At 46.0% G+C, this 16,676-nt stretch overlaps 1 protein-coding gene across 1 annotated transcript in view; it reads right to left on the bottom strand.

Moving 5' to 3' along the window:
* Window positions 1-16,676, bottom strand: part of RNFT2 (ring finger protein, transmembrane 2) — a 95,973-nt gene that overhangs the window by 69,769 nt on the left and 9,528 nt on the right. Inside the window, exons 3-5 of the mRNA XM_044275814.1 lie at window positions 15,779-16,281; window positions 9,008-9,084; window positions 7,779-7,879 (exon numbers count right to left, since the gene is read on the bottom strand). Of these exons, the coding sequence (XP_044131749.1) occupies window positions 7,779-7,879; window positions 9,008-9,084; window positions 15,779-16,281 (681 nt within the window). The remainder of the gene's footprint in view (window positions 1-7,778; window positions 7,880-9,007; window positions 9,085-15,778; window positions 16,282-16,676) is intronic.

Below are 16,676 nucleotides of genomic sequence, written 5' to 3'. Positions count from 1 at the left end.
TGCCTGGGAAAGCTTGAATTTGTTGGGACTGTCTTAGAAAATTAGCGACAGGCATGGAAATTCCTGACTTTTTTTTTTTTAAGTGTATATTGCCCACAACAACCAATCACAGCACAGCTTTCAATTCCTAAAGTGCTTTAGAAAAATGGAAGCTCCTTTGTGATTGGATGCTGTGGAGAACACACTTTTCTATTAGACAGCTTTATAGATCTCTTGCATACAGTGTAATAACTGGCTTCTTACATTGCTCCATAATGATGACAATTGCTGCACTTATGCAAGTCTTAGCGAAAAGTCAGTCGGTGTAAAAGACGCCAAATTTATTAAGAGTCTTAGGCTACTTTCACACTAGCGTTCGAGCGGATCCGTTCTGAACGGATCCGCTCATATTAATGCAGACGGTGGCTCCGTTCAGAACGGATCCGTCTGCATTATATTGTCAAATGTCTAAGTGTGAAATTAGCCTGAACGGATCCGTCCAGACTTTTACATTGAAAGTCAATGGGGGACGGATCCGTTTGAAGATTGAGCCACAATGTGTCATCTTCAAACAGATCAGTCCCCATTGACTTACATTGTAAGTCTGGACGGATCCGCATGCCTCCGCGCGGCCAGGCGGACACCCGAACGCTGCAAGCAGCGTTCAGGTGTCCGCCTGCTGAGCGGAGCGGAGGCTGAACGCCGCCAGACTGATGCATTCTGAGCGGATCCGCGTCCACTCAGAATGCATTGGGGCTGGACGGAAGCGTTCGGGTCCGCTTGTGAGCCCCTTCAAACGGAACTCACAAGTGGAGCCCCGAATGCTAGTGTGAAAGTAGCCTTAGGTCTCTTAATAAATTTGCCACATTTTCCACTAGTCCACGCAGCAGAAATTCAAATCTATGTGAGAGGCCCAGCCCTATCCTACTAAGCTCAGCTCACTTTTTAAAAGTAGTAAGAAAACTGAAAAGTTGCAAATTGTGGAACAAATCTGGTGTGTGCGCGTGATAAAAGAACCAATCTCTAGAAGAGAGGTCACCCAACTTATCTGGTGAAGTAGCTGCTGGCTGCCACATCCAGGCGGAGAATGAATGGAGAGGTGGCCACACTTTGGGAGTCAAGGAGACAGCCAACTGATAACTCTCATAACAGTGAATGGTAAAAGCTTCCCAGATGTCACCGTCCATTCATCATGCGGGTGGAAATGCTCTTACTTTCACGATCAAACATAGCCCTGAGCGCTGTGGTGTTTTTCTTAGATTTGATTTCACCAAACGCCGATCACAATCATTCAGGACTTTTTTCCGGCCACATTTCTTCCTCGAATACGATGGGTCCCCACTATCCTTCCAGTTATTAATAATGCGTTGGACAGTTCTTAACCCAATTTTAGTAGTTTCTGCAATCTCCTTAGATGTTTTCTCTGCTTGATGCATGCCAATGATTTGACCCTTCTCAAACAGACTAACATCTTTTCCACGACCACGAGATGTGTCTTTCGACATGGTTGTTTAAGAAATGAGAAGCAACTCATTGCACCAGTTGGGGTTAAATAACTTATTGCCCGCTGACAGATAATCGCCCATGCAGTAATTATCGAATAGGAGGCTCATAACTATTTGCTTAGTTAAATCCAGGTGGCGACTTTTTTTTTTGGACAGGCAGTGTATTACTTAGAGCGACACATCATCGCCGTCTCACGTCCCTAATTAGTATTGCTGCAGCATTGGACCTGTGACAAGCGAATAAGGACCATGACACTGCTGGAAAATTCAGCCCACCTGCATTAGTCAATGTCAGTGATCACACCAGTGACATGGTCAGCATTCGTGAAGGATCCGTGCGTCTGTTTTCTTTTCCTCTCTGCTAGGCTGAAAATTAATTTCTAGAGAATGTTCTAGCAACGATCCGTGGAAACCGTGGACTAAACACGGATGACATCCTGTTGTGTCTGTGGTTTTCACGGACTCAGACTATAATGCAGCGTGAGAGATCCATAATCACAGACAAAATAGCGCATTCTTTCGTGGTGTCAAACCTGATCCACGTAAAACTACTGATGTGGGTATATGCGTGCAGTCCATGTCAAAGGGGCCTTAGAGTATATTCATACAAAGCAGAATTTTGGCAGACATTTCTACGTCTCTTCCATTCATCTGAATAGGGCTTTGCAAAAATCCAGGCACAGAAACAACCCAATTCAGATGCACAGAAATCGGACAATTACGGACACCCTTAGGCCACCTGCACACGGGTATGGGTGGACATACAGAAGATCCGCGTGGATTTATGTGCGTCTCTGCAGCATATCGGCACCACAATCCACAAGGTCTAATTGCAGATTTTGTTGCGGAATTGATGTGGTTTTGCAGCAGATCTCACCCTTCCACTGAAAAGGGTGCGACCTGCAGCTAAAACCGCAAACATAATTGACATGCCATTTATTCTGAAATCCACACGGCAGGTCAATTTCTGCACACAAAAAATCCGCACAATATACATTTGATTTGTGTAATCCCATATACTTTGCAGGTATTGTAATACGCTGTGGTTTTTTTTGGCACGGGAATCCACTTTGAAAAACTGCATGTATTCCGCAACGTGTGCAGGTGGCTTGAAAGTGGACCTACACAATTGCCTGAATGTCAGTCAAATCTACCAATTTCAGCACACCATCTTTTGCGTATGGGAGTATCTTGACTCTCCCCTTGTGGTAGACTGTCGGGGGGAGGGAGGAAGGGTCAGGCGAGATAAGTGGACACTGGAGGTGTGTGGCAGTAGCTTAAAAGGTGGATGTCGACGGTCAGATTATTGATAAGATTATTGGGATATTCTTTTATAGGATTATTGGGAATGAAAGTTCCTGCGAACTCTCGTTCACAACAACCTGTCCATGTAATGGTGCTCCCGATCACACGATGAATGAGCTAAATGCTTGTTCATCGGGTGATCCTGTTGTTTCGCGCAGGCACATCAGTCATCATTTCTGGGCAGCAGATCGCGCGGTCTAAACAGCGATCTGCTGGCCAGAAACAATGCAGCTGTTTGGGGATAACAGATCGCAATAGCCATCCCTCGTTCTCATACTGTGAAGGAGATCGCAGCATGTAAATGCATCGCTTCACCTCCACTGAACGAGCAATGACATTAGGGAGGAGGAGATCACTGCATGTAATAGCAGCGGTTCCTTCTACTGATGAGCAGGCGATTGCTGAGAGGGAACGCTTCCCTTCAGACAGTCTGCTACATCTCTAGGTGTAATACAGCCCTCCCCATCACTTCCCTCTCCCATTGAGAACACATTGCCAGTGTGTATGGAGAGGGGTGTGTGGGGGAAGTTGTATACCATTTGGCCAACAGCTTTCTAAGGTATATGACCTCCTTTATAGTCACAGGAGTTAAAGGGAACCTGTCACCTGGATTTTGCCTATAGAGCTGCGAACATGCGCTGCTAGATCGCTGGTAGCACGTCCGCAATATACATTCCCCATAGCTCTGAGTGCTTTTATTTAGGAAAGAAAAAACGATTTTAGATATATGTAAATGAGGCTAGTAAGGAGCCCAAGGGGAAGGAACACTACAGCACAGGGAAGGAACACTATGCCGGCACTGACATGACGCGTACTTGCGCATGTGCGAGATTACGGCGCTCTAACTTGGTGACCTCGGGGAGCAAGGAGGAGATACGGAGAATGCGGGGCGGTGCTGGGCTCCTTTTACAGTGGGCATGGCTGGGCTCCGGAAAAGTTAGTAACAGCCCCTTGGGCTCCTTACTTGCCTCATTTACATATATCTAAAATAGTGTTTTTTTGCCTAAATAAAAGCACTCAGTGTTATGGAGAATGTATATTGTGGACGTGCTAGCAGCACATGTTCGCAGCTCTATAGACAAAATCCAGGTGACCGAATCCCTTTAATGACACAAAGTCATGAGTCAAAAGCCACAAAGTTCTATCCTTTCATAACTAGAGAATATTGCGTTTATTAACACTATTTCTTTGTATTGGTTTCCCATTTACACTGACGTAGCTCAGCGATTTGGATTATTTCTGTGATCACAGGGAAACAAATCATTTCTTTTTAGATATCAAAAATATAGGTTATAGAGGTGGAAGGCATTGTCCATCCCAATGGAATAAAACAACAAAAGGAGTAATAACTTACCAATCCCCTTCTACTCCTGTGCCGACACCTTACAGACCCCAGTCTTTCTCCACATAGATGATTGGCTGCAGTAGTCACATGTCGTGTCAATGCACCAACACGAATGCTGGGTACCCAGAGACCAGCAGGACACTCAGGAGGGGTGACAGGGGACGAGTAAGGCGAGTATTACTGGTCAGTATTTGTTCTGTAGATGCAAGTTCTCTGTGTCAACTTTAAGGTTACATACAGTTTACATTATAAAGCCGATGCAGACAAAGAATAATCGCCTTGCTGTCACTGACTTTGCTTTGCTCGCTCCCCTAGCGAGCATCCTGACACCTTGTCCCAATTACAAGATAGCACTGGTAGAGAAATGACCTTCACTGAGCACTGAACAATCAGTCCAACGTGACGCGACAGGCATGTCCTTAATCGTACTTCAATAATCTCTGACTCCCAGCTCATTCTTCACCATACTATAGTTACCCTATCTAGGACATGCTTGAGAAGTCTGTAAAACAGAAATAAAACAGAACTGAAAAAAAGAAGATAAATAATAAAAAAAAATACAAAAACAGAAAAACAAAACAGAAAATACTCACACGCCACACATGGCTAAGTGATAACCTAAAACATAAAAGTGAGAAATTAAATAAAAACATTAAACATAAAATACAGAAAAATACATTTTGCACCTTAGCATAGATCAGTAAGGTAACACGGTCACGCTCAGACATTGCAGATATTTCCTGCTGCATGAATGACCCGAAATTGACAGCAGAATTTCCAAGTTTCAGAGGGGTTGTCGACTTGTTTAACAGACCCCTGCACTGTGTTGTACCTGTGAATAAACTCTTACTCCCTGATGATCCGTTCATACTCCCTTCAGCGGTCTACCAGTCCCCATCCTGTAAACCTCGGGATGGACGGTGGTCATATGCACTGTGGTGGAACATCACAGATGGATCATGTGCCACTTGGGAACACGTCATCACTGAGGCCAGTAATGGGCTGCAAAGCTGTATGTGATCCCATCCATTCAGAAGTTTAAAGGGGTTGCCTTAACTGAGACATTGGTGGCATATCGCTAGGACATGCCACCGATTCCACCTCTGAGACCCTCACCTACTCTATCTCCAGAACAGAACCCCCAAAGTGAGCGGAGAGCAGCCGCACATGCACAGCCACCCTCCGCTGGCTCTGTTATCTCCTGCAGTCCCATTGAGGTGAATGGATCGGTGGCCACGCTTGCACACTGATCTCTCCATTCATTTCTTTGGTACTTCCAAAAATAGCCAAGCTCACTTGCTTGCAGGCGTTCCTGCTCCTAGAGGCTCCGTTCTCCCACCAAGTCCTGATTGACAGGGCCAGGCAGCGCTCGCATCTGTCTGCCAGCCCTGTGCTCTGGTGAAATCTCGCACCGTTCAGTATTCGGCGCAGGTGCGGTGAGGAAGCTGGCAGCCTGTGAGCGTCTTTCCCTCACCGCGCCTGCGCCGTTCAGTATTACTGAATGGCGCGAGATTTCACCAGAGCACAGGGCTGGCAGACAGATGCGAGCGCTGCCTGGCCCTGTCAATCAGGACTTGGAGGGGGGGACAAAGGTGGGAGAACGGAGCCTCTAGGAGCAGGAACAACGCGCCCCCCCCCCACCCCCGCTCCTAGAGGCTAATTAGCATATTATAAAAGTTAGATTTCTAGCGTAACGGGGGCAAAGATAAAAGTAGGAATAGGCTAGTTAGGTTTAGCTGACATTAGGACATCGCTAATGTCAGCTTAATAGGGTGAAATCTGGTGACAGAATCCCTTTAAGAGTTACTGTATTTCATCATGCTGATGCATTAATATTTCTTTACACACTTTCTACCAATTTTTCTTTAGCTGGCAAAACTAAATGGAACTGTTTAAATCAAAGCTCCCTATTGTGCGCACATGCAGTACACACATATACACTGGGGCGGGTTTACTAATCCTATAGATGGTGTATGCTCAGACAGGATATCTAGACCTGCAGCAGATCTATCAAATGGGCTTAGACTGGAAGCAGGGATAGACACTTTTCTAGGACGCTATGCCAACTATTGGTTGGCTTAGTCGGCAACAGAATTTTATACAATTTTGTGGCGCAATTTTTGTGCGAAACATTGCACCTCAGACCACACCTCTTTCCTATGACGGTCACTTCTCTAAGCCTAGAAACGCCAAATTGTGCCACATATTGGCACGATTTACACCAAAAGTTCACTCAGCGGGTATATATATCCATATACACATCCGTCAGCCATAACATTAAACATAGCACTATATTGTGTAGGTTCCTTGAGTGCCCAAAAAAGGCTCTGACCTATCAACGCATGACTTACTATAATATACCTTTAGAGGGCTTTAGTATCTGGCACAAAGATGTTGGCAGCAGTTCTGTTAAGTCCTATAAGTTGTGCAGTAAGGCCTCCATGGATTGAACTTTTTTTCCAGCACACCCACAGAAGCTCGACTGATAGAGATCTGGAGAAGGAGGCCAAGTCAACACATTAAACTCTTTATTAAAGGGGTATTCTGGTTACATTAAGATATCTCCTATCCAGAGGATAGGGGATAACTATTAGATCGAAGGGCGTCCTACCGCTGGGATAACCTAATGTAACCGGAATACCCCTTTAAAGAGCAGCGTTTTATGCCAGACCTTGATATCCCCTGTGCCACCGGAGGCTGCGCCCAATTCATGAATTAGGCGCATCCTTCAGCAATCCATGCGCCTAGATTGAAATCTACTCCAGTCCCTGTTTAATGTAAATGGTCAAATGTTGTGAATGTTAGTGAATTGGCCTGGCCTCTACCACTCCCAAGTGGAGAGGATAGCGTAAAAACGTCACAAGCGCCTAAATTTAGGGGCACAAAAGTGCAAAAAGTCATAAAATGGCCCCATGCAACTTTTGTACAGCAATTTTCAGAACACTAACACTTTTGATATGTCAAAGAGACAGTTTTAAACAGTGGAGGTTGGAGTGCTGAGACCCTCACAGATCTCTAGAACGAGGCGAGAGAAACTCGCATATCGCGCTCTCTCTCCTTGAGAGGAATCGAGATGGGCCCATAGACTTTCTAGTGAACCCATCTCCTGCAGTGAGGAGAGAGCGTTCTATGTGAGGGCTTCTCTCTCCTCATTCTGGTGATCGGTGGAGGTCTCAGTACTCAGATCCCCACCAATCAAACGTTCTGAAATGTCTCTATGACATACCGTATCACAGGTTTTTAACTTTTTCAGCAATTTATTTGTAGTTTTTCTGCACAGAAATGAACCTTGGTCACCTGTGACCACGTCATTGAATCCTTCTTTGGACCACTTTTAGTAGGTACTAACCTCTGCATCCTGGAAACACTCCACAAAGCTCCCCAAGTTTGTCCTCATCAACATCGCCCACATCCTAACGTCTGACCATTTTGTCCAACACATCAACTTCATGAACATTCACCTGCTGCCCAATATATCCCACCCTTGGACTGGTGCCACTGTCTCAAGATAATCAGCGTTATTCACTTCACCTGGTTTTAATGCTATGGCTGACCGATGTGCTGAGCTCAAATGGTAGCGTGCATAAGCACTGCGCTTTATTATACATTGACTACCACGCCATCATAGATATGGATAAACTCACCTGTAGTACAGCTGCTGAGAGCGGAAACTATAAAGCAGGTAAACAGTGTTCCCCATTAAAAACGCCACGATCCAAAATACGGTAAAAACAGATCGCTTCTCCTGGCGGATGACAGAAAGGATAACCATTAGTTCTCATAGACGCGTCAGCATGGCTGAAATCAGGAAGCAGAATTACTATTAGGCTACTTTCACACCTGCGTTCGGTGCGGATCCGTCTTGTATCTGCACAGACGGATCCGCACCGATAATGCAAACGCTTGTATCCGTTCAGAACAGATCTGTTAGACTTTTTTTTTCAAGAATAATGCAAAGTCAAATCTGTCTTGACTTACATTAAAAGTCAATAAGGGACGGATCAGTTTTCAATTGCACCTTATTGTGTCAGTGAAAACGGATCTGTCCCCATTGACTTACACTGCAAGTCAGGACGGATCCGTTTGGCTCTGCATTGTCAAGAGGACAACAAAACGCTGGAAGCTGCGTTTTAGTGTCCGCCTCAAAAGCGCAACGGAGACCAAACTGAGCCAAACTGATGCATTCTGAACGGATCCTTATCCATTCAGAATGCAATGAGGCTGAACTGATCTGTTTTGGGCTGATCCAGAAACGCCAGTGTGAAAGTAGCCTTAAACAACAGAGATCGATCTACTAGGCCATTGAGGGTTTGTAGATATATGAAACATTTTGTGAACACTCAGTGACCCTTTAAAGACAGATCAGTATTTGACAAAGAGAACCCGAATGTCTATTTTTCACACTGTGGGGGTCATTTATTAAACTGAAATACACCTAAATTAGGCAGATTTCTGGTGCAGATTGTGGCACAAAGGTCCTTTGCACCGCAATCTGCGACATTTCCCCACTCACGCCAGGTCTAAACAAGTGGGTGGGCGCCGGTAGGCCCGTATCACTTACTGTTTTCTACGCCTGTTGTAGGAGTAGAAAATGATCTAAATGTAAGACAGCTCGGAAGTTGTCTTACATTTAGAATCAGCGGTGGATACGAAAAAAAGTTATGTAGAGACTGGCGGCTCTACATAACTGCGGCAGATCCACCGCCAGTGCAGGGGCTTATTAAGACCGACGTCTAAAACGAGAACAATAGCAAACGAAAGGAAATGAACCTCGCTTTAATTTAACCAAACGCTCATATGAATGTATTATATCAGCATCAGAAGGGAATGTTCTCTGGCTTTACCACAACTTGGTCCCGGCAGATGTCCTTACCTTTAGAGACACCTGGTGTTTGACAGAGGAATTAGCGTAAGCAAAAGTAGTGGCCATCCCAATGCACACAGCAATGCCTGGAAGGTACATAATCACAGTGTTAGTACATAGGCATCTCTTATACACAAAGAAATGGAAAGCACAGAATAAAATATAGGGGAATTGTCCTCCAAGCAGTTTATCATTTGCTTAAGGCCTCATACACACGACCGTTCCCTTTTTTGCAGTCCGCAAACCGCGGATCCGCAAAAGACGGAAGCCACTCGTGTGCCTTCCGCAATTTGCGGGATGGAACGGACGGCCCATTGTAGAAATACCTATTCTTGTCCGCAAAACGGACAAGAATAGGACATGTTATATTATTTTTGAGGGGCTACAGAACGGAGCAGCGGATTTGGACAGCACACGGAGGGCTGTCCGCAACTTTTGCGGCCCCATATCAGAGCCGCAAAAACTGCGGCTCGGATGCGGACCAAAACAACGGTCATGTGCATGAGGCCCAAAAGCACAAATTAATATAAAATGTACAAGACTGAGAAGTAATATACTTGCTCTAAAGCTAGCCATACATTTCAGATACCTGCTGGCCGAACCTCCCAATGTACACACTGAGCACGTGGAGTGAGCCAATGCCACACATCTCCCCTAAAAACTAAAGGATAAGGCATGTTGAAATCCAACAGCCTGATCATTCTTTTCTCCTAAATCTGCCATCAGGGACAGTTTGGAGGCCCCCAAACACATTAGATGGTAATCTAATGAGTATTGTCACCGTAAGGTCTCATGCCCACGACCATATCTATTTTGTGGTGCGCAAAACAGGAATCTGAAAAAAAAAAAAAAAAAAAAAAAAAGGGTTTTCACTCCCTTCACTAGAATTATCTTGTCCGCAAAATGGACAAGAATAGGACATGTTGGATGCGTACACGTTGGATTTTATCATGACCAACAATCCATGGAGATGGAGGTTTCTCTTTTACAATATTATCAGATTTCTGCCAGATTATTACCAAAGCAGTGTACGACATATGGGGGGTGCCCGTGTCCGAGAGCAGAAAGTATTACTGTGTGTAAAGGGTATTTTACAGCAAGGACTACAAGTAGCAGCACACTGCCATGTGCAAAGACTGCTCCTTGTTTGCCTTTACATTGCAGCCATGGTAGCGTGCACCTGAACCCCTTTTTTCACATTGTTTGGAGGGGCTGGTCTTTCTTTTTTGCATTGTGAGATGTTGTAGGCCAATAGCCCAGGAGAGGTCAGTCCGACAGTGTAGATTCCACCTGCTGGAAGCCACCTTATTGCTGGGAGATGGGACCAACACAATTTTAATAAAAAAAAATATGCACAAAGATCTAATTTTATAGTATAGCAGTGCTGCAGTTTACATTTATTCATGTTCCCAGTGTTTGGATGTGTCTTTGCGCATGGCGGTGTGTTTGCTTCAACATTGCAGCCATGGTAGATTGCACCTGAATCCCGTTTTTCGTATTGTTTGAAGTTGCTGGTCTAACTCAGTATTTTACATTCGTCTTTTTTTTTTTTTTCAACATAGGGTGTCATTTATTAATCTGAAATACACTTAAATTAGGCTACTTTCACACTTCGCCGGAACTGCCTGTATGCCAACTGTGGTTTTTATCTTTTGCCTGATCAGTCAAAAAGACCGAACTGAAGACATCCTGATGCATCCTGAACGGATTGCTCTCCATTCAGAATGCATGGGGATAAAACTGATCAGTTCTTTTCCGGTATAGAGCCCCTGTGACGGAACTCTATGCCGGAAAAGAAAAACGCAAGTGTGACAGTACCCTTAGTTGTAGATGGCGGCCAGGGGCGTACATAGAAATCATTGGGCCCCATAGCAAGAATCTGAATTGGGCCCCTTAACCCCGCCCACTACCTTGGCCCATCCCACCTCCTGCCCTGGCTCCTCCCCTGCCACACCCCCATTTGCCAATAAAGAAATGTATACATGACCTACTGAGGACTCCAGCATAACGCAAACCGGACGGATCCGTTATGCAGGCCCTAGACTTCTATTATGACAGAATGAATAATGGAATGCCTATAAAGCTGCCTATAAAGGCATTCAGTTATGCATTCCGTCATGGAATTGCATTATGGTCCGTGGTAACGGAATCCATAATGCAATTCACTATTTACCACCAAACGAAGCGTGAACGAATTTTAAAATATGAAATTTGCTCATCTCTAATTATGAACAGACTGGGGACGACTAATGCTGGCGGTTTTATTTGTGTTTTTGAGGTGACAGGTTCCCTTTAACAGCAAGCAGAGTTCATGGGGGGGCGAGGGGGGGGGGCACATTTCTGAGTCCTCTATGAGCCTACAGTACCGCCCACCCCCACAGGAACTCTGCTTGCTGCTGCCCTCAGAAAGTCCTATACATGAAGTTCTGGAACTGGAACGTTTTATACAGTCTCTATTAGCACTAGCGTAATTAGAAATGACTGGGCCCCACAGGAAATTTTTGAATTGCTCCCCTCCCAGCTGTCCGGCACCTCTGACCAGCAGAGACACTTGACTTCCCTAATACAGTCCAATTATCGTCCAATAGACAAGTCATGGAAATATAGAAAGTATACTGTACTAACCAGAAGACCTTTATTCTTACCTTTACTGTCAAAATATCCTACTACAGTATACATATATTTCCATGACTTGTCTTTTGGACGATAATTAGAATTTGGACTGTATTAGGGAAGAAGTCAAGTGTCTCTGCCGGTCAGAGGTGTCAAACAGCTGGGGGGGGCCCTTCAAAAATTTTCTGTGGGGCCCACTGCCCAGTCATTTCTAGTTACGCCAGTGCTAGGAGACTGTTATTAGTACAGACTGTTATTAGTACACTACAGACATTTTTTTCATTAATGATCCCGGTTGTAAAGATAGTCCTACTGTGTGGACGACAGCTGGCAGTGGCACAGGTCCGGACTGGCTGTGAGATGATGGTTTTGGCTTTTCGGTGGCACTGGCGTCTGTCGCGGCCGGGCAGCACAACTCACTCTAAAGTTCTTCCATGCTGGGTGCGCGCCTGCTGCCTGCACTGGCTGGGCCAATCAGCAGCAGGATCAGGGGCGTACATAGAAATCATTGGGCCCCATAGCAAGAATCTGAATTGGGCCCCTTAACCCCGCCCACTACCTTGGCCCATCCCACCTCCTGCCCTGGCTCCTCCCCTGCCACACCCCCATTTGCCAATAAAGAAATGTATACATGACCTACTGAGGACTCCAGCATAACGCAAACCGGACGGATCCGTTATGCAGGCCCTAGACTTCTATTATGACAGAATGAATAATGGAATGCCTATAAAGCTGCCTATAAAGGCATTCAGTTATGCATTCCGTCATGGAATTGCATTATGGTCCGTGGTAACGGAATCCATAATGCAATTCACTATTTACCACCAAACGAAGCGTGAACGAATTTTAAAATATGAAATTTGCTCATCTCTAATTATGAACAGACTGGGGACGACTAATGCTGGCGGTTTTATTTGTGTTTTTGAGGTGACAGGTTCCCTTTAACAGCAAGCAGAGTTCATGGGGGGGCGAGGGGGGGGGGCACATTTCTGAGTCCTCTATGAGCCTACAGTACCGCCCACCCCCACAGGAACTCTGCTTGCTGCTGCCCTCAGAAAGTCCTATACATGAAGTTCTGGAACTGGAACGTTTTATACAGTCTCTATTAGCACTAGCGTAATTAGAAATGACTGGGCCCCACAGGAAATTTTTGAATTGCTCCCCTCCCAGCTGTCCGGCACCTCTGACCAGCAGAGACACTTGACTTCCCTAATACAGTCCAATTATCGTCCAATAGACAAGTCATGGAAATATAGAAAGTATACTGTACTAACCAGAAGACCTTTATTCTTACCTTTACTGTCAAAATATCCTACTACAGTATACATATATTTCCATGACTTGTCTTTTGGACGATAATTAGAATTTGGACTGTATTAGGGAAGAAGTCAAGTGTCTCTGCCGGTCAGAGGTGTCAAACAGCTGGGGGGGGCCCTTCAAAAATTTTCTGTGGGGCCCACTGCCCAGTCATTTCTAGTTACGCCAGTGCTAGGAGACTGTTATTAGTACAGACTGTTATTAGTACACTACAGACATTTTTTTCATTAATGATCCCGGTTGTAAAGATAGTCCTACTGTGTGGACGACAGCTGGCAGTGGCACAGGTCCGGACTGGCTGTGAGATGATGGTTTTGGCTTTTCGGTGGCACTGGCGTCTGTCGCGGCCGGGCAGCACAACTCACTCTAAAGTTCTTCCATGCTGGGTGCGCGCCTGCTGCCTGCACTGGCTGGGCCAATCAGCAGCAGGATCTTAACACACTGCTAATGCTGATTGGCCCAGTATGTGAAGCAGTGCAGGAGCGAGGGAGCGCGGCTGGGTCCTAGGGAGCGCACAGTGAGTCAATGAGAAGTCAGACGGGGGGGCGTGTATTATTATCGGCGGCGCTGGGAGACAATTATAAGTGTGCAAACCGGCCCTGCAGTGAGCGCAGTTGCAGGGGGCGGGGCCTTCCGAGCGCTCCGGGCCCCCCGGTGCCGCGGGCCCCATAGCAGTGGCGTACCCTGCCTCTATTGGCGGTACGCCACTGAGCAGGATCTTAACACACTGCTAATGCTGATTGGCCCAGTATGTGAAGCAGTGCAGGAGCGAGGGAGCGCGGCTGGGTCCTAGGGAGCGCACAGTGAGTCAATGAGAAGTCAGACGGGGGGGCGTGTATTATTATCGGCGGCGCTGGGAGACAATTATAAGTGTGCAAACCGGCCCTGCAGTGAGCGCAGTTGCAGGGGGCGGGGCCTTCCGAGCGCTCCGGGCCCCCCGGTGCCGCGGGCCCCATAGCAGTGGCGTACCCTGCCTCTATTGGCGGTACGCCACTGATGGCGGCACAACGGTTAGCCTTCGCCACTATCTGCAATTTTACCCCGCCTATGCCAGGTCTAAATAAGTGGGCGTGGTTGCCGGCCGGTCTGATTTACCATTTTCTACGCCTCTTTTAGGTGTAGAAAAAGGTCTAAATGTGAGACAGAAAGATATTTAGAACTGGTGCTGGATACGATTAAGGCTACTTTCACACTTGCGCTTGATCGGATCCGTTCTGAACGGATCCGATCATATTAATGCAGACGGAAGCTCCGTTCAGTACAGATCCGTCTGCATTAATAACTTAGAAAAATTTCTAAGTGCGAAAGTAGCCTGAGCGGATCCGTTCAGACTTTCAATGTAAAGTCAATGGGGGACGGATCCGCTTGAAGATTGAGCCATATGGTGTCATCTTCAAGCGGATCCGTTCCCATTGACTTACATTGTAAGTCTGGACGGATCCGCACGCCTCCGCACGGCCAGGCGGACAGCTGAACGCTGCAAGCAGCCCAGCTATGGGCCTTTATTACAACCAGCTTCTGGGTCTTAATAAATGTGCCCCATAATTTACATAATTAGGACATTTTCCAGTCACAATAATAAAGTAGTATGTTGAGACCAGGAACCTAATCTCTGTAGCCGGTCCCTTCTCCTTTAATATTACAGCACATACCTGCTCATGACGACACTGTAGAAAATTGAGAAAAAGGAGACGGAGGGAGGGCTCTTCCCACTAAAGCTGGATTTAGACGGCCCAATATTGGGACTAATTATCAGGAATACACTTTTCTACAAACACTCTTCCTGATAATCTGCCTATCCAACGCTCGTTCATCGGGTGAAATGATAGGAGGTGCAGGCACCTCAATCACCGTTCCCGGGCAGCAGATCATGCTGTCTAAACTGCACTCTGCTGCCCAGGAGCAATGATTTTGTATGGGGACGAGCGATAGCAGCACCAATTGCTTGTCCTCACACTGTGGAGGAGATTGCTGCAAGAAGACACTAGCGTTCTCCTCCACTTAACAAGCAGGCGACTGGCGTGAAGGAACGCTTCCTTTCCGACAATCTGCTGCTCATCTGAAAGTCTAAATGTGCCTTTAGTCATATGTATTTAGTATGGATGTCTCTGTTGCAAACCTATTGAATATAACAGGAACCACAGTGCAGACGTCCAGTACTGAATATGACAGCCTCCTATTTCTCACTGAGCATAGACAGGGTCTGAGATGCAATATCAGAATTTCAATCATTATGAATTTAAGCTATCTAGGGAAGTTCTGTGGAACAGTATTTTAAAGGTAGTGTTTTGAGCAAATACAACTATGCTAAACTGCTGACAGCACTAGGTAGAGCTATGGGGAGAGCAGTACAAACATACCTTTTGTGGAGTTTTTATCATCAGAAGTAGTGTGAATATGAAGTTTTATTCTGCCAGATTTTGCTCCATCAAGCGATCGGGAGGCGGGGGTTCACAGTGAAGTGCTCTCTGCATTGAGCTGCTTCACAGCACTACCCCTCTGCTCTGAGTGACAGCTGTAGTGGCCTCCTGGTTACATACTACAGCCCTCACTCAGAGTACAGGGAACGGGCTGTTAAGCAGCCCAATGCAGAGAGCACTTCACAGTGAAGCTCCACCTCCCAGGCATTAGCAAGAGCAGAATCTGCAAGAATAAAACTTTATATTCACCCTACACCTGATGAAAGTTCCACAAAACGAATCTCGTCCTGCTGTCCCCACCCTCTTTGCACTGCTGGCAGTAGTCTAGCATTCTATAAACTGCTGACAGACTCCTTGGGTATTATTACTGGTGGTACACTATAAAAGAACCTATAAAGGAAATGATAATATGTTAACAGAGGTAACTCACCAAGTTTATGCTGGAAGCAGACTTTAGCAAGTAAAATAAGAATGAATGGCAGTCCCTTCTGTAACCAGGAAACTATGGCCCGGAGCTCAGACAATGCTGGTGCTGGAGTGCCAGCTTCTTCATTGTTCTCCTCCCGGTGACGTTCAGTTGTAGCTGCATGCAGCAGTGAAGGCCTGGAATGTGAGTGCTGGAAATTATGCTGCTGATGGTGGACTGGTGGCTGTGGCTGCTGCCTGTGGTGGGGATGATGGTGATGGTGAGAAAAGGTGCTGGTCTCTGAGCGCCCACTGGCTTCTTCTCTAATTGGAGGTGGCATCTGGATGAAAACATCAGCTCCTCCTGCTGTAGAGCCCAGAACTAAACCAGACTGCACAGTGATGGGACCAGGCTGGAGACCAGCTAAACTGGAGAACAAATGCTGAGAGGAAGGAGGGTCTTGTTTTAATCCATTGAATACTCCATCCTCCAAACTTGTATCAGCACTAAGGTTCTGACCTCGACTCCTAAAGTGGTGGGAGAAACATAAGAAACAGTGAAATCCAACTTCCGTCTGTTGTCACTGGTCTGTCCTAACATAGCAGTCACTTGTGCCCTTACAGACTTCTTACAGAAAAGCACTACTTATGTGAAAACTCCCTTTAAATACCTTAAAACTCCTGCCGTTGCTGCTTCTCTACCAACTACACAAATACACTTGGCTTGCATGTACTGAAATTAATGTCCATGCAAATGATATAATGGTTCCTATGGATTTGTTTGGACAGTAATATCACATTATATGCACTGTGACACAGTGAGAGGTTTGGTCTGGGAAAACAGGTATTTTCCTCCCAGCATCTGCTGCTGGGCTGATTTACAGCCAGGTGAGGTCAAATACCGGACCAGATTTTAAATGCTG

Source organism: Bufo gargarizans, chromosome 1, assembly GCF_014858855.1.
Source record: "Bufo gargarizans isolate SCDJY-AF-19 chromosome 1, ASM1485885v1, whole genome shotgun sequence".
Lineage (NCBI taxonomy): Eukaryota > Metazoa > Chordata > Amphibia > Anura > Bufonidae > Bufo > Bufo gargarizans.
Note: the sequence above shows the minus strand (reverse complement) of the source record. Positions and strands in the feature narration are given on the sequence as shown.